This window comes from Felis catus, chromosome D3 (assembly GCF_018350175.1).
Source record: "Felis catus isolate Fca126 chromosome D3, F.catus_Fca126_mat1.0, whole genome shotgun sequence".
Lineage (NCBI taxonomy): Eukaryota > Metazoa > Chordata > Mammalia > Carnivora > Felidae > Felis > Felis catus.
The window spans coordinates 17398142-17425505 of record NC_058379.1 but is presented as its reverse complement, the minus strand read 5'-3'; the positions used below and the strand labels follow the sequence as shown (position 1 = coordinate 17425505).

General features: G+C 53.5%; 1 protein-coding gene across 11 annotated transcripts in view; it reads right to left on the bottom strand.

The window, feature by feature from the left end:
- Positions 1 to 27364, bottom strand: part of WSCD2 (WSC domain containing 2) — a 116682-nt gene that overhangs the window by 37516 nt on the left and 51802 nt on the right. For 6 of the 11 annotated variants that reach the window (XM_045041186.1, XM_045041187.1, XM_003994869.6 and 3 more), the window contains exons 2-4: positions 18164 to 19041; positions 6014 to 6128; positions 1631 to 1815 (exon numbers count right to left, since the gene is read on the bottom strand). In XM_045041186.1, coding sequence (XP_044897121.1) covers positions 1631 to 1815; positions 6014 to 6128; positions 18164 to 18542 — 679 coding nt within the window. In that variant the 5' untranslated portion in view covers positions 18543 to 19041. Of the gene's footprint in view, positions 1 to 1630; positions 1816 to 6013; positions 6129 to 6579; positions 6758 to 7182; positions 7680 to 18163; positions 19042 to 23852; positions 24007 to 27364 lie in introns of those variants that run through there. The other 5 variants (XM_045041181.1, XM_045041182.1, XM_045041188.1 and 2 more) reach the window with 4 other exon arrangements.

Sequence of the window (27364 nt, the reverse complement as noted above, 5' to 3'; positions counted from 1 at the left end):
TGAGTTTGAGCCCCACGTCGGGCTCTGTGCTGACAGCTCAGAGCCTGGAGCCTGTTTCAGATTCTGTGTCTCCCTCTCTCTCTGCCCCTCCCCTGTTCATGCTCTGTCTCTCTCTGTCTCAAAAATAAATAAAAAATGTTAAAAAAAAATTATAAAAAAAAAAAAAAAAAAAAAACAACCTTGTTACGCTAGTGGCCAAACGAGGGACTCGCTGTGTGGCCATTCTCCCGCCTGGGTTTCACACGCCATCTCGGCCAGCCAGGACTCCAGCCCCAGGGGTGAACTGAGGCCCCCGTGGAGAGGCAGACGGTGCTTCCGCTGTCAGCAACCCGCACCTCTGCAAACTGGCAACACGCGCCACCCTACTGCGCGGCAAAAGCCCGAGTGGGGCTTCGAACACACGGGATTTGGGAAACGGAACACATGGCCAAGCAGACCCACCACGAATTTTTATCAACAATGGCATTCCCATGGGAAAAGCCTGTCTCTACGTTCCGCCAAACCCACCTGTGTCCTGGGCAGGCAGCGTCACCTCTGCTGAGGTCTGAGGCCTTATTATTCAAAGTGTGGCCCCTAGCCCAGCAGCCTAGCGTCACCTGGGAGCTCCTCAGAAATGCAAACTCTCACCCTGACCGGCCGAACCCGAACCCGAACGTGCTCTGTAACAACATCTCCATAGGGTTCACGGGCACATTCAAATGTGAAACGCTGGCCCAGGGGTCAGAGGTGTGGCTGTGGGTTCCTGTCCCTGCCTCAGGGACTGTATCAGAAGGGTAATCGGGAGAAACCCAGCCCTCCATCTCCTGTCAAGGTCATCAGCAATCTTCATAGGTTTGCGGATCACCTTAAAATACACTGTGTGGCCTTGGGCAGGTTTACTTAAACTCGATAAGCCTCAGTTTCCTCGGTGCGAAATGGGAATGATTAACACGGAGGCTGTAAGGAAGAGAAATGAAATTGGGCCTGTCGTGGGCTTGGGACAGTGCCTGGCACAGAGCCGATTCCTGCCAGACAGACGTTACCTGTTCCAGAAGGGGGACCGCGGGACAACGTCTGCGGAAGAGGGTCCATGCTCACTCCCCTCCCTCCCTCCGTGTGGAAACTGGAGAGCACGTCCAGTAAGACCGAAGCAGAGCATGAAAGACGTGGGCCCTGTAACTGGTTTAAGTCCTCTGCTGCTTATGTGACACTGACCCTCAGTTTCCTTTACTGTAAACTGGGAGTTAGAGAATAATAGCGCCCGTTTCCAGGGTCACCGTGAGGATGTGCTACTCCACATAAGGCCCTGAGAAAAGGACCAAGTGTCTGCTTTTGTCATTATCTCTGTCTGCATCATCATTAGAGACAATACGCTTTCAGAAAATCAGGAAGGCAGGCCGAGCTCAGGCTCCAGCTCACTCTGTCAAGGAGGAAGACAGGGGAGGAGGCGGGAAGACAGGAGGCCGCTCTGGGTGGGAGGGAGGGGACACAGCTCGTGGAAACATCCGAATTCCACGGATCAAAGCGTTCGGCAAGGGCCGCGGTGGAAGGTGGGGCGGGCGCAGGGCTGCGGGGAGTGCTGGGGAGCCCCAGCAGGCGCAGGGCAGGGAGCAGGCGGCCTTGCGGGGAGGGGCGGGGCCAACTCACGTACACCTGCGCGCAGACTCCTGGGCCAGCTGCAGCCGGAAGACGGACAGGCGGTTGGCGCCGCCGCACACGCTGCCCCGCTCGCCCTTGCACTCCATGTCGCACTCGGCCTCGCTCACGTTTGTCGCCTGGATCTTGTGGCCGCAGTAGCACTCCGCACCGAACTCCAGCCCGGCATACAGGTAACCCCTGGGGAAGGCTGCTGTCAGTCCAGGGCAGCTACCACCATGCAGACCCCGGGGACACGGAGGCTCACCCAGCAAAGTGGAGACCTGGGGCAACTGGAGGGCTCTGGGGACGAGGACCCCCAGGAGCCCCCCCCCCATAGCCACACCGTGTCCTACTGACACCCACCTTATACACTTCCACACGTGGCACACTTCACACACACGCGCGCGCACACACACACACCCCTCCAAGCCCAGGGTCCTTCTGTCCCAACCCACTCCCTTGCTCCTCCCTGCCTAGAGCCGTGCTCCAGAGTCCAGCCCCTTTACTGCAGGAAACATCCCCCAAAATGATGCCTCCATGTCCCTCGAGAAAAGCTGGAAGGAAGGGAGGAGGCAGGGACTCTCGTATCCCCTTGGAAGATGGCAAAACCAAGGTCACATATCCAGCCAAGGAAAAAAATTCCTTTTCCTAAAACTAAACAAAACAAAACTCCAGGCACGGCAGGGTTTTTGACTTATTTTCCCCTTGGCCTTGGGATCGTTTCCTAAAAAGGACTCTGTGGACACTCGTTCTGTCAACAGATGAGACGCCACGGCCTGTCTTGGCTGTAGCGGGTAGGGGCGAAGGGAGAGGATTAGGACAAGCCCTCATCAGCCCCTCTCGCCTCGGAGGCGGAACCGGGAAGGCTCCTCCGGCAGCAGCCTGCAGAATGCTGGCCACATAAGGCTGGCCGGAGGGGAACGGTCAGCTCAGGTCGTGACTCTGGACACCTGCGGGCAGCTGGAGAGACAGACCCGCCCCGACTCGTGCCCCCACATGCCTCAGTGACTCCGGGTGGCACCTGCCCTTGCCTGCTCCACACACCCACCTGGCCGGGTACAGGGAGAGCAGCTTAAACCAAACAGGTGTCTCGGTGCCTGAACCCCACCGAAATCCTGGGGCTCGGCCAGCCTGCTGCCACCTGTCTTAGTCTTCCCGTCTCTCTGAAGCCTTTGCTCTGGGCTACCCCGGACCCCTCTCATGTAACTGGACCCACTAACAGAAGGAACAATTTCCAAGGGAAAAGAAAAAAAAACCACTTCCAGTGGGTGTTATAACTCCAGAGCCGGTGGGAGCTTCCTCCTCGCCCCTCCCTTGGACAGGAGACACCTGCCACGTCAGGACGCACGAGCGGGCCCCAAGGACACGTCCGTGTGGTGAGGACCCGAGGCCTCAGGCCACCAGCCAGGTGCGTGCCTGTCTCGGGAAGGGATTCTCCAGCCCTGTCCAAGCCCTCAGAGGCCGCAGGTCTCCGCAGTCCCTTGAGAGCAAGCCCATGGGGACACTGAGGCAGAATCATCTGGCTAATCCCACTCCCGGGCCATTATTTCCTGACACCCCAAAATGGTGTGGGATGATAAACGTTTGTTGGTTTAAGACACTACATTTGGGGATCATTGGTTGCCCAGCAACGGATAACTAATTTGGGAAGGGAAACGGAGTGAGCCTCGCCATCCTTCAGGCCACTGGGGTGTCCCTGGGAGCGCCCCAGACTACTGATCCCGATAAACCTCCTGTTGCCCTTGCCGGGAGGATCTTTCCAGAATTAAAACAGATCATACTTCTCCACTCTCCAAACCAGCCCCCGCCCCCCCCCCCGGGGCCTCCACCGCAGGCAAATAAGCTTCCAGATGGCTTGGCTCAGCCTACCGACCCTCCTATCGGGGGTTCTTTAACATGGACGGCCATTAGGATCACCCAGGGAGCATTTTTTAAATGCCACACCTGGCTCCCATTTCGAGACCGTCTAATTTAATTGGCACTGTGACCCTAACGTGCGGCCGAGTGTGAAAATCGGCGCAGCGATGCTCTAACCATGGTCCCAGGACCCGCAGAGCCTGGACGGTCTTGGAACTCATGAAAAATGCAAATTCTTGGGCTGTACCCCAAGCCCGCTGAATCAGAAAGTGAGAACGGGCAATCTGGTTTTGCAAGACTCTGGGAGATGTTTGTGTTCACTCCGGGCTGAGGACCCTGCCCTAGATCCACCCTCCCTGCCCCTCCCCTCCCCCGCCCTGCTACCTACTGCCTCATTCTCCATGCCTGGCATCGGGTAAATGTTAAATAAGTATTTGCCGAATGAATGGACACCACTCTCCTGATGAACGCCTTCCAGCGGTTCCCCCCTTGCCTGTGGCCAAGCCAGATGCTCCGGGTGGCATTCAAGGCTCCGTGTCAGCAGGCTTCAGCCAGCCTTGCCGCTTCCCCTCTAGACAACTCCCCTTGGACCTTCTGTGCACCCCCTCCCCACTGCCTATGCAAGGATGCTGGCTATTTAGGATGTTTCAGGAGTTCTGATCTTTGAGTGTGCTGTTATTTCTGTCCTCCTAGGACTACCTAGAAAACTCCTATTCATCCTTCAAAACCTGGCTTAAGATCTCACCTCTGTAACTCTTCCTGAGCCCTCCATTCCCTCAACCTTCACGGGCCCCCTGTACTTTAAACGGCACCCTCAGCCCAGCACCCATCACGCTTGAGGTCTCCATACCCTGGTGTCCTCGATCCGTGCGATGTGGATCACAACATTCCTGCCTCTCGGGGTCTCGTGGTGGATGAGAGTTAATATCTGCCAAGTGCCGAGAACAGTGCCTGGCACAGGGAAATGCCCACCACGTGTAAGCTGTTGGTTTTCTACTGCCCAAGCCTGCTCATGCCTCTGTCTTCCCAACTAGCTGGGGAGCCCCCCGAGGGCAGGGCTATGGCGGACTCATCTCTGCACCTCCAGCACCTCACACACACGTGGGCAGCGATAAACATTTGCTGAACTGAAGGGGATTAAGTGAGTTCATCTGACTCGTCCTTTGATGCTTGGCTGTCACCTCCTGGGACTCCTTCCTGACACCCCAGGCGGGCTGGGGGCCCTCTTCTGCATTTCTCGTCTGCGATTCATTCCATCTGAACCCTCACCCCGCCCTACTGCCCTTCTCTGTTCACATGCCTGTCTCCCCATCAAGGCTGTGACTCCATGGGGCCATGGACACTGTGGAATTCACCTGGGTCTCCCTACGGTCTGACAAATAAATTAATGAATCGATACCATCAAGGGCTCAGAGACCTTCCCAAGCTGGAGACAGCCCTGGGCTCAGGCAGATGATTATAAAGGGGACAGTGTTTCCTCATGAAGGACACAGGGAGGAGTCCCTCGGCCACCCACTTGCTCATTTCCACGACAGCCATGTAGCTGAGGTCCTCCAGAGTTGGTGACCTCAGGGCCAGCCGGCTAGAGTCTGAAAGTGAGCATGGCAGCAGCCTCTTCAAAGCTATTCCAGGTCCGGGGCGCCTGGGTGTTTCAGTCAGTTAAGCGTCCGACTTCAGCTCAGGTCATGATCTCGCGGTCCGTGGGTTCAAGCCCCGCGTCGGGCTCTGTGCTGACAGCTCAGAGCCGGGAGCCTGCTTCGGATTCTGTGTCTCCCTCTCTCTCTGACCCTCCCCCGTTCATGCTCTCTGTCTCAAAAATAAATAAATGTTAAAAAAAAAATTTAAAAAAAAAAGCTATTCCAGGTCCAAGGCGGCAATGCCAGGGCCCGGGCCTGGACTGAAGGTCCCATCGCCACCTGCCAGTCTTTTGGGGCCTCGTCCACCCTTGGAAAGTCAGCTCCCTCCCCCAGTGCGTGTTCTCCTTGAGAACATCATTTTCTTCTTCAATTGGGAAACGCTGTGTTTCTCCCTGGGGGAAGAACAAGGGATTAGGCACCCCTGACCCCCAGGCTCCCACCTCACCCTTCCCGTGGGCATCTTACAAGCCTCCCACTCAGATTCACACCTGTGGGCTTTTCCCACACACAAGCTCAAGTCCGGACCCTCGCACACACATTCACAAAGCCTCCTGCACACACAGCCACTAGTGTTTAAAGACCATTCCGTGTGTGCACTAAGCTTACAAACATGACCCGCTGACTCTGCACGCTGTACGTACAAACTCCCACCCAGGCCACAGCGTCCCACGACTCCACGATCACAAACTCCCACAAACCACCTCCCGAACAGTCCTGCTCATCTGCACGCGTGCATGCGCCTATACACTCACACGTGCACGTGCACATACACACACCCTCGCATCACTCTTTCCACGGGGCCACGGGCTCATCCTCCACTGTGCCCTTCCACGGGAAAGGAAAGAACACCACGGAAGGAAGGGGTCTGAAATGAATGGAGCCTGGGGACGTCGGAGCCCTACCGTTCTGCACAGTTGTCCTGGCAACGGAAGATGGTCATCTTTTTGTAGTCGAAAAAGGACACGCCTCGCAGGGCCCGGCTCTGGGTGTCATCCAGGTAACAGCCGATGTACTTGGCTTTGGGGAGAGGAGAAAAGTCAGGTCTGGCCGGGGACCAAGCAGAAAGGGTTTCGCAAACCAGGGGCAACCAGCGTCCCTCCGGTTATGTGGCTTTCTTGACCTTTTGGTACCAGCCGCTCCCTCTGAGCAGAAAAGCAGAAACGAGAGACTAAAAGTCATGTGTGCTGGCCGACCCTGATTCGTAAGGGCAGCGCAGGCCACAGAGGAGGAAGGGACTCTTCTGGGTAGCCAGGGTTAAGACCAAGCCCCTGGGCTCTACCGGTGACAACAAAGCACGCGGGAAGCCAAGCCAAGGTCACTCCCTAAGCGCCACGCAGATGAGACCCATAGTAAGACAGCTCTTGGCTGAGAGCGTGCTGTCGTTTCTACAAGCTGCCTTGAAATGTCTGTTTTTCCCTGGACACATGGACTGGGATATCTCAAAGGCACCGGGTCGGAGAATACTAACCCAGTGAGGCCAAAATGGAAGGGTCTGCGTAAATGTTTCTACCACAGCGTCTGACGCACGATAGGCACAAACGTACGATGAGTTCAACGAGAAACCGGCCGTTCGCTGTGTCGTGCCGTACTTTGTAGTTTGCCGACACGCAGGCCAACGTGAGCGCTTTCATCCAAAGAAAGCCTTTACGGGATGTAAAACCACCAGTAAGAAACCATACACAACAGGGGCGCCTGGGCGGCTCGGTCGGTAAAGCGCCCGACTTCGGCTCAGGTCACGGCCTCACAATGCGTGGGTCCGAGCCCTGCGTCGGGCTCTGTGCTGACAGCTCGGAGCCCGGAGCCTGTTTCGGATTCTGTGTCTCCTTCTCTCTCCGCCCCTCCCCTGCTCGCTCTCTGCCTCTCAAAAGTGAATAAACATTAAAAAAAAAAATTAAACAAATAGAAACTATACACAAAATTTTCTTAAAGTAGTAACTGGGTTTCTGTACTTCATGGTAAACAGTAATTCTCACAGGAAGACCACACTTCACAGTTTATACAAGTCTTTCCCCATATGTTCTTATAATTATTATGACCTAGACATGTGCTTTGCTAAGTGGTTTCTACTTACTGTCTCACTGAATCCTTACAGTGATCCTCCAAAGTAAGTACTGCTATTCCCACTCTGTACAGAAGAGGAAACTGAGGCCCAGGGAGGTGAAGTCACTTGCCCACGGAAGCACAGCTGGTGGTGCCCACGCGGAGCCAGGGTGGACCTGGGCGATCAGGCTGCAGAACCGATGTTCTGAACCACTGCTCCCATCTTCTGAAATCCAAAGATCCTTGCGAGGACTCACATGAACAGTGGGGAGCACTGCCACGTTCATGCTCTCGGACGACTGAACAGAGGCCCAGAAAAGTCACGTGTCTGGCCCGAAGCCTGTGGCTCACTGGTGGCAGAAGAAAGATTTAAGTCCAGGTCTAGGGGGCCCTAAGCCAGCGCTCTCTCCACTATTCCATTTGGAAGTAACTGGAAGATCCAGCCAGCCCTTGGGATCAAACAGCCCTCTCGGGGAAATGACTGCGGGAAATACCGCGTGCCACTTGGTCACTTTCCCTGGCTGGCCTGCTGTCTATTTCACCCACGGGCTTGTGACCCCCTCGCTCACAGTGAACAGCAGGGTCTGGCGGGGGGGGGGGGGGCGGGCTCGCTCCCGGGCATTCGTGCCCCCCAGCGCGGCCCTGCTAAGTGCAGAATTTGTCAGCCCCGCTGGAGATGGGCCTCGTCCTGATCACTCTGAATTTCTTCTCTAAGACAGAGGTGATAGGGTTGACTGAAGAACAGTCCCTCTTTAAGAGAAAGCTCGCCTCCCTGGAGCAGGGACGTCAGATGGTGACAGCTCTGGAGAAGCCCACGTCTTGTCCCTGCGCTTGTTCAAGAATGTATGTCCCTGCCGTCACAGATGGGAATCCCAGCCCCTGGACTGGGGCGTGGGTGCTGTTCACACCTGAGCTGGGAGGCAGCCCCTCTCGTGAGCGTGTCACACTAACTTTAGGTCAATAATTCACTAAAGGGCAGAGTGTCCCATGTATGTAGAAGGGGTGGGGGCAGGGAAGAGATTGGGGGAGGGAGAGAAAAGATAGAGAAGGAAGGAGGAAGGGACAGGAGAGAGGGAGGGCGAGGGAGGGAGAGGAGGAGGAGGAGGAAAAAGGTTTTTGGGGAGCATGAGGTCTTTATTGTCAGATCAAAAGATGGTGTGTGTGGGTGGGTGGAGCATGTATTGAGCACCTACTATATTCTCTCTACTAGGGGCCATTCCTCATTTTTAATTTTTAAACGTTTAAAAAAAATTTTTTTTAATGTTTTATTTATTTTTGAGACAGAGAGACAGAGCATGAACAGGGGAGGGTCAGAGAGAGAGGGAGACACAGAATCTGAAGCAGGCTCCAGGCTCTGAGCTGTCAGCACAGAGCCCGACGCGGGGCTCGAACTCACAGACCGTGAGGTCATGACCTGAGCCGAAGTCGGATGCTTAACCGACTGAGCCACCCAGGCACCCCAAACGTTTTTAAAAATTTAATTCCAGTTCAGTTAACCTACAATGTTTTAGGAGTTTTGGGTGTACAATACAGTGATTCAACAATTTTTTTTTTAAAGAATTTTTTTTAAGTTTACTTATTTGTTTTGAGAAAGAGAGAGCACGTGAGTGGGGAGGAGCAGAGAGAGGGGGAGAGTGAGAATCCCAAGCAGGCTCTGCGCTGTCCGCAAAGAGCCCAACGTGGGGCTTGGACTCAAGAACCGTGAGGGCATGACCTGAGCGGAAATTAAGTCACACACTTAACCGACTGAGCCACCCGGGTGGCGTTCCCCACCCCCTTTTTCAAAAGTAGGCTTTATGCCCAGTGGGGAGCCCAACACAGGACTTGAACCCACAACCCTAAGATCAAGACCTATGCCGAGATTAAGAGTTGGACGCTTAACGGACTGAGCCACCCAGGTGCCCCTGATTCAACAAATCTGTACATTACTCACTGCTCATCGTGACAAGTGTCCTCTTGGTCCCCAATCCCCTATTTCGCCCATCCCTCTACCCACCTCCCCTCCGGTACGATCCGTTGATTCTCTGTAGTGAAGAGTCGGTTTCTTGGTTTGCTTCTCTCTCCTTTTTTTCCCCTTTGACCTTTCGTTTCTCAAATGCCACGTATGAGTGAAATCATATGGTGTCTTTCTCTGATACTTAGCACTATTTTAAAGTTAATATTGTCACACACTTGTGAACTTATTTTCTAGATGAGGAAACTAATTCCAATGACCGTCACACCTGCCTGCCTTAGAAGCGAGTCTGGAGTCTTGGCACATGGGGTATGTTCTGACTGCTCGCCATTGACGTTACTCCTGTTCCTCCTCTTTGCTCAGAATTAGAAGCTATGGGGGGCGCCTGGGTGGCACAGTCGGTTAAGCGTCCGACTTCAGCCAGGTCACGATCTCGCGGTCCGTGAGTTCGAGCCCCGCGTCGGGCTCTGGGCTGATGGCTCAGAGCCTGGAGCCTGTTTCCGATTCTGTGTCTCCCTCTCTCTCTGCCCCTCCCCCGTTCATGCTCTGTCTCTCTCTGTCCCAAAAATAAATAAACGTTGAAAAAAAAAAAAACTTTAAAAAAAAAAAGGAATTAGAAGCTATGGAATCTGCCCAGGTGCTGACACCCCGTAAGGGTCTCGCTTGAAATTTAAGCCCAGGTCTCTTCTCCAGCCCTTTCACACGTGGGGAGGGTCCACTTCCTTTTGGCCCAAGATCACTAGAAGCCACCCTGAGGGCTGACTCAGAGAAATGCTAGAGCCCCAGATAGGCCGGGCTTGAAGCTGGATGTGCTGTGGCTAAGGGTGGTCTCACCTAAGGGTGAGGGCAGGGGCGTTTGGCTGTATGTGGGGCGGTGGATCGTGCTAGATGAAGTTTTTATAATCAGTCACACGAGTGAGAGCGTATACGCGCAGGTACAGGCACGTGTCCACTCTGGAGTGTAACGATACTGTTTGCGTCTTCAAAGCGCCCCCTCTTCCTATTTTTCTATTAATAGACCTTACCCGCCAATTACACTGTCCCTCCCACCAGCCAGTGACTGATCGATTGCTCCGGGAAAGGGCACGCGGCCCACACTTTGGATTCTCACAGATCAAAGACAGGAGAGAGCAATCTGTTTCCCCTGGGTTGTGACGTCGGCAGCCCGTAAGCCCAGAGCTACGAAGCCACGGTCCCTGGCACCAAAGCCTGTCTGTTTGGGGAGGTGCAGCGAAGGCAGAGGCAAGCGGAGATGAAAAGTCAGAGAGAGAGAAAGGGCACAAATCGCTCCTTTGAAACTCCGGTCCCTTCTGCAGCTGGTTGACAAGACACAATACGTGTCCTTCTTTAGCTTTAGCTGGTTCAGGACGGGTTTTTGTCCCTCGCCACCAGTGTAGCACTCACGTATCAATACTCCAGCTAAGGTGCCCGAATCCACCCAGCCATGAGGGTCTAGACCAAGTCTACGCCCATGCCTGTCTGTGCCAAAGCCGCCCCTCACAGCAAGTCTCGGCTGGGGAGGAGGACGTTTCTGTCCCCACCAGAGAGAGCGCCCAGGGGAGGGTGGGAGAGAGAGGGTCCCTCGGAAGCCGGCTGGGATCTGACCTGAGGGCCGTCTGCCTCAAAGCATGGGATTTTAAATGCTGTACCACCTGCTCTCTGTCCCCCCCCTCCAGGTCAGACATCAGTGTTCGATGTCTCGCACAACAGGTGCTCAAAGCCTTTTTAGAGGAACAGACAATCCTCCGTTTCCTCATCTGTCAACAGGAAGGGGGGAAAAAGAGACACAGTCTCTCCTTAACGTCCTGGAGAAACACAGGCGTGTCACACACTGTGACCTGATGAACTGGCTGAGCTCCGCGGGTCAGGAAATGGACACTGAATCAGTTTCCTTCCCGTCCTGGGCAAGGGCCGGTTCCTCCTTCCCCCACAGACCCTTCCGCACAGGCTGTGGCCAACACAACTGCCATCCCCACCCCTGGCATCTGTCACCCTGCTGACCTCATCAGTGCACTTGTCGCCAACCTGCTCCAGCCAGCGCCTTGCCTTCAAATCCTGCTGTGGCGGCAGAATCTCCCCGAGGTGTGGGGGGAGGTTAGGTATGCAAAACAGGGAGAAAATCACAGGCCACTCGAGGGGGGATAAATGACTGAGTTCACACAATCTATCAACTCATCTCCGCAGCTATCCAAATATCGCTGAAATGGCAGAGTCGTCCCCAGCTGTCCCATTTATCTCCAGCACAGGAACCAGTGAGGGGTGAGCCCGGGAGAGCACAGGCATCCGGAAAAGAGCACTCCCGACTGTGGGGTTTTTTTTTTCCTTCCCTCCCCTCCCCTCCCCTCCCCTTCCCTCTTTCCTTTCCTTTCCTTCCCTTCCCTTCCCTTCCCTTCCCTTCCCTTCCCTTCCCTCCCCTCCCCTCCCCTCCCCTTCCCTTTTTCCTTTCCTTTCCTTTTTCCTTTCCTTTCGTTTTCTTTCTTTTGCTTCAATTAATCTGCCCTTTCAGGAAATTTTGCTCTCTTCAACAAAAGTAATCTGTTAGAAGGATAACTAAACTGCTTTGTATTTCTCTGATTTACTGTTTGTGAGTAGATTCACAAACAGGAGGCATTACGCTGTGCTAGAAGACAGCCAGCCCTGGAGCCAACCGGATGTGGGTTCCAATCCTGACACTGCGGTGGCCTTGCGGTGTGACTCAGGCTCTTGGAGGTACTGTTCTCTTGCCTGGGAAGTGGGAATAAGAAAGAGGTGATATGGGTTGAACTGTGTCCCCCTCCCCCCACCTGCCGCCACCAACCAAAAATCAGTAAATAAGAAGACAGGTTGAAGTCCTAAGCTCAGAGGCTCAGTGTGCGACCTTATTTGGAAATAGGGTCACTGCGGATGCGATCTGTTAAGGTATGAGGGCATATCGGAGTGGGGGCAGGGCAATCACTGTGACTGGTGTCTTTATAAAAAGACGGCCATCTGAAGACAGAGCCAAAGGAGGATGCATGTGAAAATAGAGACAGAGGCTGGAGTTTTGCTGAAGCAAGCCAAGGAATGGCCACAGTTGCTGGTGATGCCAGAAGCCAGGGGAAAGGCATGGAACGGGTTCTCCCTTGGTGTCTTCGAGAGTACACGCCCCTGCTGCCATCTTGATTTCGAACTTCTGGCCCCCAGAACTGCGAGAGAACACATTTCTGTTGCTCTGAGGTACTCTGTTACCACTGCCCTGGAACACTAATACAAGGGATACTGTTAAAACGGACTATAAACAGGATTAATCTATTCACGGAGCCTTAGCACCAGGATCAGCAAGAAACTCAAGAAACTCAAGGAAGAGTTCTTTTCTCCGCCATCCTGGATTCTCCATCCTTCAAGATGACCCACTCCAGTGCTGTCTGGGTTTCCTGGCGCAGATAATGAAATTTTCTGCTCGTACCTAGGCTTCTGTGGGGCAGAAGGGATGCATCTTTCACTTTGGCCAAAGCATACAGATACTACAGACTCAGCTCCATAATCTCCTCCTCCAGGAAGGCAGCCATGATACACCCCATGACTGAATGGGATCCCTCCCTTGGGATCCCAGATGCCCTGTCCCACCCTACCACAACGCTTTTGTAAACCATTTTCCAGGTACTGGAAAATTTACTTTTTCAAATTAGAAAAAACTTAGACTTATCGTAGAATTTTTAACACAATGAAAAGGTGCTGTCATGGGGGGAAGGCAAGATACGATGCTATATATATGTAGAAACAAAATATGTGCTTTGGAAATACGCACATGAAAGAAAGAGACAGAGGGGCGCCTGGGTGGCTCAGTCGGTTAGGTGTCCGACTTCGGCTGAGGTCATGATCTCGCAGTTTGTGGGTTTGAGCCCCACATCGGGCTCTGTGCTGACAGCTCGGAGCCTGGAACCTGCTTCGGATTCTGTGTGTGTGTCTCTCTTTCTGCCCCTCCCCCACTCACACTCTGTCTCTCTCTCTCTCTCAAAAATAAACATTAAAAAAAAAAAGAGAGACAGGAAGGCTAGACACCAACAGTGTTGATTGTGCTGCTGGTAGATGAGGCTCTGGGCCATTTTTATTTTCATCTCTTTCTATACATTTCCATTCTTCTACAATGAACATGGATGATTTTGAGAATTAGGAAAAATTATTTTTTGAACATATAACTTATGGTTTTACTTGCCTGTCTTCCCCAGGGGCTGTGAATGTTCCTTAGAGGGGAAAGCCGTGTTGGATCATTCCTGTCTCTCCACCTCCTAGCACTGGGCAGGGCACATAGTAGGCATGTGATAAGTATAGGATGGATGGATTGACGGAGTTAGAGATTATATAGCTCAGTGGCTAAGAATAAGAGCTTTTGGGGCCCCTGGGTGGCTCAGTCGGTTAAGCGTCCGACTTCGGCTCAGGTCGTGAACTTGTGGTTCATGAGTTCGAGCCCCGCCTCGGGCTCTGTGCTGACAGCTCGGAGCCTGGAGCCTGCTTCAGATTCTGTCTCCCTCTCTCTCTCTCTGCTCCTCCCCCGCTCGCACTCTGTCTCTCTCAAAAACAAATAAAGATTTTAAAATTTTTTTAAAAAAGAGTAAGAGCTTTAGACTCAGACAGAATTGGGCTGGAGTCTGCTCTGTCTCTTAGCAGCTGTGTGACACTGAGTGAATCACTTAACCTCTCTGAGTTTCTGTTGAGCCCCATCTGTGAAAGGGGCTCAAATTCCTGCTTGATGTGAAGCTGAGGGTCTGGATGCACAGCCCCTGACGTAGACCAGACCCTCGACACCTGCAGCAACAGCATCTTCAGCTGGAGAAGATGGGGAGCGAGTGCCCGGACGTTCCTTCCAAGAATACGGACTGACCCTCCCCCAAGTCCTTCATGTTCGGACTTCAAAATCAAACTGGATTTGGCTTCTGGCTCTGCCTGTGACTGGCTGTGTCACCTCAGGCAAGCCACATCACCTGTATGCTTCTGCATTGTCTTCTGCAGAATTACGATATTGATGACAATAGCTGGCACATATTAAGTGCTTACTGTGTGCCAGCCTCTGAGCCGAGCGCTTCCTGTGCCCCGAGAAGTGAGGTGATATGATGGTTAAGGTTCAGGTGTAAGACTCAAACCACCAGGGTTCAATTAGTAGTTTACCCCCTCCTCCAGCTTGAACAACCTTGGGCAAGTTACTTAACCTCTCTGTGCCTCAGTTTCCTCCCTACAAGATGGAGGTAATAATAGTGACCTCACTGGGTTGCTACGAAAATTATGTGATATAAGAGATGCAAAGGACTTGGGAGAGTGCCTGGCACTTAGCACATAATCGATTTGTCTTACACAATCATCACGACAGCCATCTACTCTTATGGACTTATCCCCAAGAGGAAACTGAGGCTCAGAGAGGTGAAGTGACCTGCCCAAAGCTGCACAGTCAGCAAGCTGCAGAATTGGAAGGTGCGCCCTGATTTGGCTGCTTAAAGCACAGGCTCTCCCAAGGCCGGGGGAGGTCAAGGACCCAGCAAGGTGCATGGCACATAGTAGGTGTCGCTCCACCTCAGAGCGGACTTCCCACCCAGCCCCAGCCCCAGCCCCACCTCTGGCCTGGAGGCAGCTCCTCCCGCCCCTCCTGGCCTGTGATGGGCTCTGAATCGTTTACAGCTGAAGTCCCGCGTCACTGCATCAAGCAGAGCCCTTGCCAGCTTCAGAGAAAAACCAAATGTGTTCAGCGTCAGGTCAGAGAAGCGTTCGTTTTTATTAGCGTTAATCTAATACGTTGTCTTTCCTCACTGAACTCTGAATAAGTTAATCAAGGACAGGCTGGATTTGTGTTTTCTTAATAACGCCGCCTGATTCCGAAGGCTGCCTGCTGTGAGCTCTAGGCTCCGGGCATCTTTCTTATTTTCTCTTGCTTCTCTCTTTACATTTTATAAAAATACATAAGATTTCCAGGGGCAGAGGGGTTAGCGTGGCATAGGAGGCAGCCTGCAAGCTTTGGAATTAAATGAATCTTGTTTCAGATCTCAGTTCCTCACTTCTACCCGGGTAGCCTGCGTTTCTGAGTTTAAAATTCTCCTATTTGTAGGGGCGCCTGGGTGGCGCAGTCGGTTAAGCGTCCGACTTCAGCCAGGTCACGATCTCGCGGTCCGGGAGTTCGAGCCCCGCGTCGGGCTCTGGGCTGATGGCTCGGAGCCTGGAGCCTGTTTCCGATTCTGTGTCTCCCTCTCTCTCTCTGCCCCTCCCCCCGTTCATGCTCTGTCTCTCTCTGTCCCAAAAATAAATAAAAAACGTTGAAAAAAAATTTTTTTTAATTCTCCTATTTGTGAAAGAAAATAACAATAGTGTCTAACTTTCTGAGTTGGGTGGTAATTAAAGCAATGAAGCTCTTACAACATGGTCCAGCCCATAATGATCACTCAATAGACAGTAGCTATTATTACTTCTACTGATAGTAACTCACTACCAGGTCACTATTAAGTGACCTAGAATCATGAACCAGGAGATGCGATAAGCATTTTCCATAGATCCTTCCATTCAAATACGTGAAAACAGGACAGCGGCTGGCGCAGAGTAGGTGTTCAAGAAATGGCGGTCATTTCTGGTAGAAGTGGCTGTGACAGTTTATTCTCACAACAAATGGGAGGTGTTGTGAGTGTGGTTGGTTACCGATGCACCACTCCATCCCCACTCCATCCGGGACCTCAAAAGCACAGGTGATCACCATTCACCTAATGGCCCTGATAGGGACCATACTGGGTGGGGGGTCAGGGACAATTTCCGGGAGGCGAGTTAAGCTGAGAGCGGAAGGAAGAGTGGCGTTGACCCTTGGAGGCACTCCAGACAGAGGAAGGGTCATTCATTCATGTGTCCATCCCATCATTCCTTCATTCCACAAGTACTGAGACAAGTATTTATTGAGCACTGGCTCTGTGCCGGGTGCTGTCCCTGGTGCTGAATGAAGAGAGTGGGGGAAATAGGACAGGCAACGTTTCTGCCCTCATGGCACTGACAGTCTGGTAGGGGAGGCGGACTACAAACAAGGAAGAAACACATAAACAAGACGCTTTCAGATGATGGTAAGGTCTGTGACAAAAATAAAACCAGGAAATATGGTTGTGACCAGGTACAAAGTGGGGCTGTTTTAGTTAGGAAGGCCTCTCTCGGAAGACGAGGTTTGACTGCAGACCCAAAGGAAGGGAGATAGGAAGCCATGCAAGGATACGGAAGAAGAGCATCCCAGATAGAAGAAACTGGTTATACAAAGACCCTATGGTAGGAACAGGCTTGGCACATTCAGCGAATGGCAAGAAGGACAGTGGGGCAGGGTGTGGTGGTGCGGGTGGCGGGGGGGGGTGGCATGCAGAGCCCTACAAGATAAGTTTGGAGCGGTGGCCATAACAGGGGGCTCTGGAATTTATCCTAGGTGGGGTAAGAGCATATCCTAAGGTGCAGGCTTGTGACGAACTTTGGGATTTGTAAACTACTAGGAGTTCAGAGTGGCTAGGGAGAGATACAGCTGGGTGGGTGAAGAGAAGCCACTTCACAATTTCTCCATTCTGTGTAGCACCTCGTACCTCACCTGGACCGAGAAGATGGGGTCCCTCCCGCCAGCAGATCCACGAGGACTTCCTGATCACCTCTAAGACCCACAATGTGCCAAGCACTGTGCTGGGTACTTTCCTAACCAGTGTCCCAGTGAGCTCTCAGGAGACGCCCAGAAGGGAGGGGTCGTTATCCCCATTTTGCCAACAGCAAAACTGAGTCATGAGAAAGTGAAACTATTTGCCTGGGCCACATGGCTGGTTGGGACAGAAGTGGAACATGAATCCAAGTCCCCCAATCTGTTCTGCCACGTCCCACACTCTTCCACCTCCCTGTGAACGCCGAGTTCTTAAAGAAGCAGAATTCTAGGAGATCCCCGAGCGTGGGAAGGTGGGGTCCCCTGGATGGCTCCTGAGCCCAGTACAGGGTGGGACCGAAGCCGGGGAACGTGCTCCCCTGTGTGAGTCCCTGCCACTAATCCCGCTTCCCTCCATGGCGGAAGAAGGGGTTTTCCGTGAGCTGAATCACAGCAAAAGTGTGATATATGGCAGGGAACACAAAGGCTGGGGAGGTTTTCCTTCTGTCCTGATTGGTGCTGGATCCTCCCAAACCATCTGGCCTGGATTCCCAAAACATGCCATGTGTGTTCATCTCAAGAGCTGCAGGGTTGCGGGCTCCTCCCCCGCATGCTGGTCAGCCGGGCGGACGTCGGCAGACTCTGGAAGACGGTCCAGGGGCCAAGCGTTCAGGCCAGATGTGCCTCTCCCCAGCTATACGGCCCTGGGCAAGTGTCTCCCTTCACCAAGCCTCAGTTTCCACATCTGTTACCTGGGTGGAGGGTCACACCCCTTGTTCATGAGGTATAGTGGAAACCGAGTAAGGTAACGCACTCACAGAAGAAAGCCTTTTTCGACTGAAAGGCTAAGAAAATGCGAGGAAATACCTCCAGGGCAATGATGCCCTCCAACTGCCATCACCAAGAGATCCGTCAAGATGGGCCGACAGGCAACACAGTACAGCAGAGCCACGGCATGCCGTGGAAGCCAGAGCTCACAGAGTTCCTGAGCCTTCTCACGGGCAATGCCACTGACTAGCTATGTCACCGTGGGCTCTTGGTGCCTCGGTTTCCTCATCCTTAAAATGGGAATAACAGCATTGAATTGTGGTAACAATTCAATACACATTAAAGTGCTTAAGTACCTGGCACATCGTAAGTGCTCACTAGACGCTGTTTTAATGTCCATGTGTATTTATTTAACAAGACTAAAAAAGGCTGTGAGGAAATGTCAGACTTTGAACTCTGGCAGATGTAGGGTTCAAGTCCATGCCTGGCTGTTTACCAGCTGTGTGACCTTGGGCAAGCTATTTAATTTCTCTGGGCTTCAAATGTCTCCTCTGAAACGGGGATGAGAGCGAACCCCCGGGCATGTCTACAGCCGTGACTATATGGCAGCCGGTTCCTATTCAACACTGAAACCTGGTGGCGGTCACCGTATTCTTCTCACCCCCTCCCTTCCCCTTGGCCACCTTCCCTGTCTGCCCCTCTTACCTCGCTCCTCCTCCTTCTCCCGGACGATCCTCCCCTTGAGGGCTCGGCTCCAGGCTCCACCGTAGTCACCCAGCTTGGCCCTCTCGCTCCCGTCCTTGCCCTTGAACCAGGGTCCGTACCTGCGGGCAACGTTCGAGGCTTCACCCGTGTCCCGGAAGCCTCTGCCCAGATGCAGGTCACCCAAGAAGGGCAGCTCAGCGCCCTCGGCCTGGACCCCCGCGGCGGGGCTGGCCTGGCTCTGGGAGATGGCGGGCTGGCCCACGAAGCCAGAGTGAAGGAAGACCAGGCTCCCGGCCGTCAGGTAGAGCACCAGGAAGGTAAAGAAACGCACAGGCTTCCTGCGGAAGTACCGCTGGAATTTGAACCAGAGCTTGGCCATAGCAGGATCATTCCGGACTGGCTCGCTGGGGCTTGGCTGGCGGGGGGGGGGGGGGGTTCAGGAAGGGGATGGAGGGGGGCTGCGTTCCCGAAGCTTCCCTTCGGGATGGAACCCCTGGGGGTCTGCAGTCTTATTCCTTCCGCAAAGGTGATGCCAAGAGAATGGAGCCCTCCTGAGGTCAAGGTGAGCTTCCTGGAGCCACAGAAGGGACCCCACACCCAGGAGTCAGTCCCAGTTTCCTACATCTTGTTCCTCACGTCAGAAAGCTCCCAAAGAACTTGGATAATGGCAGTCGCAGGAGGATTCTGTCGGTCACCAGCACCGCAGCTCACTTTGCACCTTTTCTTGGCTCTTCCGGCCTCTCAGGGCTGGATTCTTTCACCGAGGGCCATTGTCTGGCCCCTTTCCCAGCTGGGGGCCACGCTCGGTGTATCCACCTCGTGGAAACAGAGGCTGCCGGGTTTCCATCTGCTCACGCATTAGGGCTCAGGACTGCCACCTGCAAAACAGCACGGACACGGGCTTAAGAAGCCTCCTCACGGAGGCCAGAGCTCAAAGCATTCTTAAGCCTTCTCACCGAGAATGCAGAGCCCCGAGGAAGGGAGGGAACCAATGGCCTGAAGCACCCAGCAAGGGCTTGGATGGAGGCCCAGTCCCGGGTCTTCTAGAACACCTGCCTTTTTCTGTAAGCCGAAGTGGGAATTTGGGGGCCTGTCTCCTCCTGGGCCCTCATTTTCGGACACACTTTACCTCGGACAAGCGCAAGTTCTTAGGGCCCACATTTCCTATATGTTTGTCAAACGTACACGGATACGTGAACTATTTTAAGCCTAATAAGTACTTCCTAGGGTCCCTGCCGAATTGCCTGCTGGACCTGGCTGATTCGGAACCAGATCAAATTCATTCTTTTTTGTTGCTGTTGTTCCAGCAAATGCTTAGCGAGCACCCCACTACGTAGCAGGTACTGTCCTAAGCGCCGGACATAAAGCCGTGAACCAGAGAAACCAAGTCCCTTCCTTCACGGGACTCACATTCCAGTGGGAGAGATCAAAGCCATAGCCCCTCTCCTCTACCCAAGGAAGAAAAGGAAAAGAAATCTGATTTAGCGACATAGCCATCACTCGGCATTTATTTAGCATCTACAGTCCGCCCAGCTCTGTGCCGAGCCCCCTACATGCGTTAGCTCACATGGTCTTCCCAGGGTTCCTAGGGGAGGAACAATTTCCCCACTTCACAGATGAGGAACCTGAGGCCGCACTGCCAGTGAGTGGTCGACTTGGGAACTGAACCCAGGACAGTCCAAATGCAAAACCACAGCTCTTAACCACTGCGTTTTTGACCCGGCTTTATGTCCTACATGGGCTAGATGTCACTTGGGGATTCAGAGATAGGCCCTGAAGCAGCAGCCCGCCTCCACGGCCTCCCAGGGACACTGCTCACTGTCTGACAGGGCCCCTCAGGGTGTGGTCCACGGAGCATCTGATGCATGATCACCTGAGAACCTGGTTAACTACGAAGATTCTGGACCTCTCCAGCCCAGATTTCTGGTAGAAGGGGAAGTCTACAGGTGTAACAAGGTGCCCTCAGGTCATGGTGACGGGCACGGAGGGCCGAGGGCACCGCTTTATGAGTAAACGTTAAGGATCATCAGCCAGGAGGAAAACAATACGAATCAGAAAACCGAATACTCCTTTTGGCTGGTGCGATTTCATGTTATCACCAGCAGGGGGCCTCGTGACAGTCTTGGCCAATGTACAGGACTAACTGGCAGCCAATGGCTGATCTGAATGGTAACAGACCCTCCGGAATGCAGACAGTGGCATGGGAGTTTAACTGTGGTTCAGGGGAGATGCCATCAGTAGTCCATACGCCATCCCATTCATTCAGGTACTAAGTGCTAAGCACCTACTATGCAGTTAATTGTGCTAGGCACTTGGAATAGATAAGTGAAAAAAAAAAAAAACAGCTCCAAAGTTTTGTGGGGTCAAACTACCCATTTCTCCATCGCTCCGTCTATCTGTCCACCGCTTTAACCCATCCATCAGTCCACCTGCCCACCCATCAAGTCACAATCTATCCATCCATCCACTGTCCATTCCTTCATCCATCCATCAATCCACCTGCCCGTCCGTCCATCCCTCCACCATTCGTCTGTTCATTAATCCACCCGTTCACCTACCCGTCCATCCAGACCGCTGCAGCCCATGCAACCATACCGCTCTCCTCCACCCATCCACCTACCCATCCTTCCATCCGTTCAAAAATGTGCATTGCTTGCCTACTGTGTGTGCTTGGGATACCGAAATAAATAATCCAGAGTCCCCCTTTCAGAGAATTCAGAGTCTGCTGAGGGAGATAGCAACTCTAAACCACCACTGTACGAAATCACTGCACTAGATCGTGCTAAATCCTGTAGTAGATGTAGAAGATACAGAACAGCAATTAATAGCTAATGTTTACTGACCACTTCACCGAGCCGACATTGCTCTGAACACATACATACTCTGAATCCTTGCAACATTTCTACGAGGGAGATCTGGAACCATTTTACAGAGGAGAGAAACGAGGCTCAGAGAGATTAAGTAATTTACCCAGGGCCACATAGTTGGCGGGGGGGGGGGGGGCTTGAATGCCAAGTCCAGGAGTCTGGACTATGTTCTATCTGCGTGCGTGCGGAACCACTGAAGTTCCAAGGTCACACTGATACTTTAAACCAGGCAGTGGGTGGTGACCCATGGTATTCCGTGGAGATCACACACACTCCAGATGTTTCTGCAGCTGGGCCAGGATGACAAAAAGCCAGCAGCCATCGTGGGGATGGGCAGAAGGACACCAGCCCTTCCAGAAGCAGACGAGGGCATGGGCTTTGGAGGTGGACTGACCCGGGTTCAGATCCCGCCTCTTCCACCCGCCGGCCCGTGGGACTGGGTCAAGACACCTGTTCTCATGAAGATCCTCACCTGTAACGTGGGTGCGAGAGTCAAGACACCTCCCCCCAAATATATTTGCCGGGAGGGCTGCACTTAAAAATGTAGGAAGAGTGCCTGGCACACAGTAGGTGCTCAAGAAAAGCACCCCCTAACCCCACTCCTGTCAAGGGCACACGTGAGCGGCCTTCAAAGGCATTGGCCGCAGTAGCTCATTTGCTGCCGTGGAGACGGCAGAGATTCTGGCTGCCGTGTTCCCTGTGGCTTTTTGTCTCTCTGAGGATATTTCTGGGTCTAGTCCTTTTTTGTTGTTCCCTTCTTGTTCTTTTCTATTTCAACACATCTTTTCTCTAAGTGGGTGCCAAATGGGTTTTAAGAGGATAATGAGCTCATTAGAAGCTGGCAGGGAACAGAAAGAGACAGAGGCATTGGTGGTGTGGGGAGTGAAGGGGACCCATCCGGGAAGGGACTGTGGGGAGGGGGGCTCCTCCAGGGGACAGGGGGGCGGTGCTGATTTGAGCCACCCACGCCACCTGCCAGTGCTGGGAGGGAGGGCGCCCGGAGGGAGAACACCCTGGAACCTGGGCAACATGGGCGTGGGGGCGTCCAGTCTGTTCTCTCTCTGTGTCAGCCCCAGCACCTGGCACACAGCAGGTCCTCAAGAGGTGCAGGAAATGAGTGAGAAGAGCCAGGGGACTGACCTCCCCTGGGGGCTTAAACCTCAACCCTGTCACCACAACACTGGTGACAGCCTCAGAGAATGACACTCAGGGCTCCGTGAAGGGAGTGCCTTTCGTTTCACAGCTCTGGGTGGTCCTGGAGTTCAGGGGGCCCCGATGAGCCACAGCCCCCCCTCCCCAAGGGAACCCCAAAGACTTCTCTGCTTCTCACCACCCTCTGTCATCCTCTCCCCATCCCCAAGCCTCTCTCTGTCTCTTTCTCTCTCTCTAGACAGAAATCCTAACCCCAAAGCGAATGCGGAAATGAAATGAACGGCCATTTATTGAACACCTACTATATGCCGGACGCTGCATTCAAAGACTTTACAAACACGTTCTCACAAACTCCTCCCTCCCAGCAACCTGTGAGAGCAATGGCTCTCCCCAGCCCACAGATGGCCCATGGACAATGCCCCCGGGGAAGGGGGCACGTGTTGGCCTCCACCTCCCCGTCTCCACTTGCCTGTTACACGTTGGAAGCCATAATCCCGTCAGCATCCTGTCCTGTCACTTACAGGAAGCCTTACAGAAACCCATGAGCCTGAGCAGGGGGCCCGCCCTCCCTCTCTCTTCAGCCGGGCAGGGGCCCGCGCCTCTGTGAGCTCCACTCTTCTCTTGTGAGCCGACCACAGTCTTCCTGCTGGGGCCCTGGGAGGGTCCGGTGAGATGCCCACCCCAGAGGCCTGGAGTTGGTGCTATGAGCGATCAGTCTCCATCCCTCTCCATTTTGCATGACAACCCCCTGAGCCTCAGTTTCCCCATCTACTCAATGTGGCGGATGACCGGATCCCTCCCCTGCCTCCCTCCCAGGGCTGGCGGGGGTTTCCACCACCGTGAGGGCAAGACGTCCCCCCCCCTCTGCAGGAATGGCAGCATTTGGTTACTGCGGTTCGTGTTTCCAGCCGGAGCCTCGCAGCGTCTAAACACAGCCTATTTTTAGCACCAGAATGAACTTCTGGTGTTGAGCTGCCAAGTGGGGCAGAGCTACCCTGTGGGAAGGGAAAGTAGGAGGTGAGCCGGCCCCGTGGCCCCCGGGGCCCCTGGGAGGGGCCGTGGCGCTTGTCCTTCCAGATGGCGGGGTAGAATGAGTTCCCCTCCCCAGCTGCTGCCACACTCAACCCTGTCGTCTCCTGACGCCTGTGTACAAGCAACGCAGGGTGCACCTATACCCGGGAGTGGCGTTCCTAGGGCCTGCTGTGTGAACATCTCACGACTGCCCTAAGAAATGCTGGTGTGTTTTCCAAAGGGCTGCAGTGACCAACTCCCCCCAGTAGCCTACGGGCGTTCCTGTTCTTCCGGATCGATCGGCACCGTGGCTCAACACTGTCAGCCTTTTTTGGTGTTGCCAATCGTTGGGTAGGTCTTTCACAGATTTTGTGTGCGCCCCACCCATAGACTCAACTCCCAGATGCTACTTGGAAGGAACAATGGGAGTTGGGTGGGTAACCGCCCTGGGCCCCCTCGCCCCTGCGACAGGAGAAATGAAATGTCAGGCCGTGTGGATGCCAGGTTCCCTCACTTTCCCCAGAGGGATTCAGCCTCAGTCACTCTCAGCGGTAGCGGACTGGAGCTCCCCTTTGGCTTCTTCCCTTCCCCGTCTCTCTTCCCCACTCAGGGAAGGAAAGGAGTCAGTATGCCCTCCGCCTCGGAAATAAACTACTTACCAATGATTAGTGTGTGTGTCAACTACTTGGAATATGTTGTGATTCATTCAAGCTTTTCCTTGTCGGTAGGCCTATGTGATATTTCCAGTTTTCCTCCCTCATAAGTAAGTAATGCTACGATGAACCTCCTATAGGTAGATCTTTGTCCAGATTCCTGGAAAGCAATACAGGACCGCTCAATAATGATGAGACGTAGTTACGATCACACCCATTTTGCGGATGAGGCAGCCACGGCTCAGAGAGACGAAGGGACTGGTCCAAGCACACGGCGTGCGAGACAAGAGCAGGGATTCAAGGGCAAGACTGTCGAAATCTCAATGTTGTGATGCAGTGGCCCACACCGTGTGGACCCCCTGAACAGCTAGAGCCCCTTACCCACTCCGCCTCTCAGCTGAATCCCAGCCTCGGTGGAAGGATCCTTCCCGAGCTTGGGGACGTGGAAAACCGTCCCTCAAACACTTCTTCTCCAGGTAGTTGACTCAAAGTTCAACTCCTTTCATCAGACTTCCTTCTCATCCTTCTTGCTCCAGGACCAGCCCCTTGGCAAGTGAAAGAAGTTACAAAACAGCCCAAGAAATACCATTATAAATGACGACCTTGTGGTCACGGTCTTTAGGAATCTAGAATTTTATTAACCCAACTAACCCCGGCGAAGAACTTCACACCCCTACGTGGTGTGTGGACCCCCTCTGGGACACACCCGTCCCCTCACCGGTGTCCAGAGTATAATGACACCATTGCGTCCGTGATGGACCCTCGGTGTCGTTCTCCCCAGTGCCTGGCCCACCCTGTGCAAAGGTGTGATGGGTACTTCAGTCAGCACGTACAGAGTTGCTCTGGGGGCCAAAAAAGTGGGATTATCGTGTCCAAGACTCTGCACATCTGTGTGTGCGCCCACAGGGGAAACCTTGCTCCGGCCTCCTAAAACCCAAGCATGTGCTGCCTTCCGCACACTCACCCGGCCGCCAGGAGGAGCCCCAGAGCCCCCACACTTCCTCCCTTCCCGTCCGAGGACAGGGACTCACCCGCCACCACCCGGCATCCACAGCTCACCATCCGTGTCCATTATCATTCATCTTTCCCCAAATTCAAGAAAAATAAACGAGAAGGCAAAGTGCCATTAGCTTAATGGCCTTTAACACCCAGCCATCTGCCATGATGTAATTAAATAAAAAAATCAAAAGGAGCATATGGGGCCCATTAAAAATAAATATTAAAATTTCGTTTCCCCGGGTAATGACTCCAATGCCTCCTGTTCCACGGGCAAACTTTATGGCCACCTTCACTTGTTGCAGAGAAATCAGGCTGCACCACAGTGAAGAGAAACCACCAGGGAGGAGCCACAGGAGGGGGTCAGACCGAGGGTCGGACATTTCTGGTTTGAACCTGCCCCAGCGACACGGCGGCTGGGATCTTCGGCAAGTGGCTTCTCCGAGACTCAGTTTCCTCATCTGCAAAATACGACCGATCTCCCCCCACTGGCTAGAAAGGTCTGAGGGTTATATGAGCTAACGTGTGTAAAATACACAGCACCATAATAATAGCACGTGCTAGTATGTACTAAGCACCTACTGTGTGTCAGGCACTGTTCGAGACACAATTTGTTTCATCCTGATAACCTAAAAGAAAGGTCTCCTTTGTTAGCCCCCGATTACAGATGAGAAAACGGAGGTTTAGGAAGGTTAAGGCACCTGTGGTGAGGTCACACAGCCAGAGAGCGGCGGAACAAAGTTCACACCCGGGCAGTCCGGCTCCAGAGCCTGCATTCTGCGGAGACCCATAACGATTGCTCAACAGATGGTGATACTCTACCCCCCAACTCTGGCCAGCTCAACAAACCAACCGCCACCCCTTCTCACGACAATCCATTTGCCCAGACTTCGTCTCGGAAAAGGATGAAGGTTCAGTGACTTCGCTGTGGTGCATCTTGACCACCCAAGGTCGGCGTGAAGGACACATTTGGGGGGGGCCGTCTAGTGAGTGGCCTCTACCCCCTGCTCATGGAGGCAGCCCCAGGGGCCATGTTTGTACCGCACAACGTGCCCACGGGCACTGCTGGTGACCACAGGGGAACTCAGATATAAAACTGATCCATCAATACATCCTCCCCCCGCCCCAGAACATGGAGTTGGGATTTGAAACATGACTATCTCTGCCCGTCACTTAGACTAGAAGCCGTCATCACATGGCCAAAGAAAGAGCAAAGAGAGGAAAACAGATGAGCACAGAGGCCGAGGCAGAGGAGCTGAGAAAGTCTGGAGTTCCTGACCCACGGAGGGCCAAGGGCCGGCCTCCCAGGGTCAAACGTCTCTGAATGAGACTGAGATGTCACTGAATGACAAAACCTGAGCACTTTTCTTACTACGGTGCTGGGTATACAGCAGGGACTCAATAAGAGCTGAAGGTAGTCTTCAAAGGGCAGCCATACAAAACTAAACATACTCCTACCATCTTACCCTTCGATCCAACAATCGTGCTCTTGGAATCTACCCAAAGGAGTGGAACCCTTAGGTCCACACAAAAACCTGCACACAGCGGCTTACAGCAGCTTTGCTCATCAATTGCCCAAACACGGAATCAACCAAGATGTCCTCCCGGGGGTAAATGGAGAAATAAACTGTAGCACACGTGGACAACGGAGTATTATTTGGTGCTACAAATCGAGCTACCGAGCCATGAAAAAACACGGAGGAACCTTACGCGCAAGACTACTCAAGTGAAAGAGGCCAGCCTGAAGAGGCTATATTCTGCAGGATTCCAGCCACAGGACATTCTGGAAAAGGCAAGACTACAGAGACAGTAAAAAGATGACTGGCTGCCAAGGGTTGGGGTGGGGGAAGGATGGAGAGGGGGAGCACAGGATTTTCAGGGCAGGGGAATATCCTGCATGATACCGTAATGGTGGAGACACGTCACTGTGAATGTGCCCAGACTCAAAGCATGCCCACCACCAGGAGGGAACCCACGTGTCAACGATGGACTTCGGGTGATAATGACGCGTCGGCGTAGGTCCACCAACGCCCCCGCTCTGGCGCGGACGCTGACGGTGGGGGTGGCTGTGCGGGGGCGGGGAGGGGGGTTTATGGGAAATCCCTCGACTTTCCGCTCCGTTTTGCTGTGAACCTAAAACTGCTTTAAAAAGTCTATTAGAAAGGGGGGTCGCGGGCACACACCTGAAAAGGCGGGACCCAGAAGAGCAGATGTCAACGAGCCATTAAAACTCCGGGCGGGGGGAACGAGCTGAGCTGCAGGAAGGGAGGGAGGTGGGGAGGAGGGGTAAGAGGTGAAAGGACAGCTCTTCTCGTCCAATGGTTTGAGAAAAGGAGCCTGATCCCCTGGCCTCCCCATCAGACAGACAGCTGGCAGGCCCTCTCGGAGCCCAGATCACTTTCCTCCCCAAGAGGGGCTTCTAAAGAAAGGCCCTAAATTCCTATCATTAAGCCATCTGGAGTCATCCTTCTCCTCCAGAAGATGCTCTGTCGCAGGTCAATTAGTGCACATTTGCATAGAGT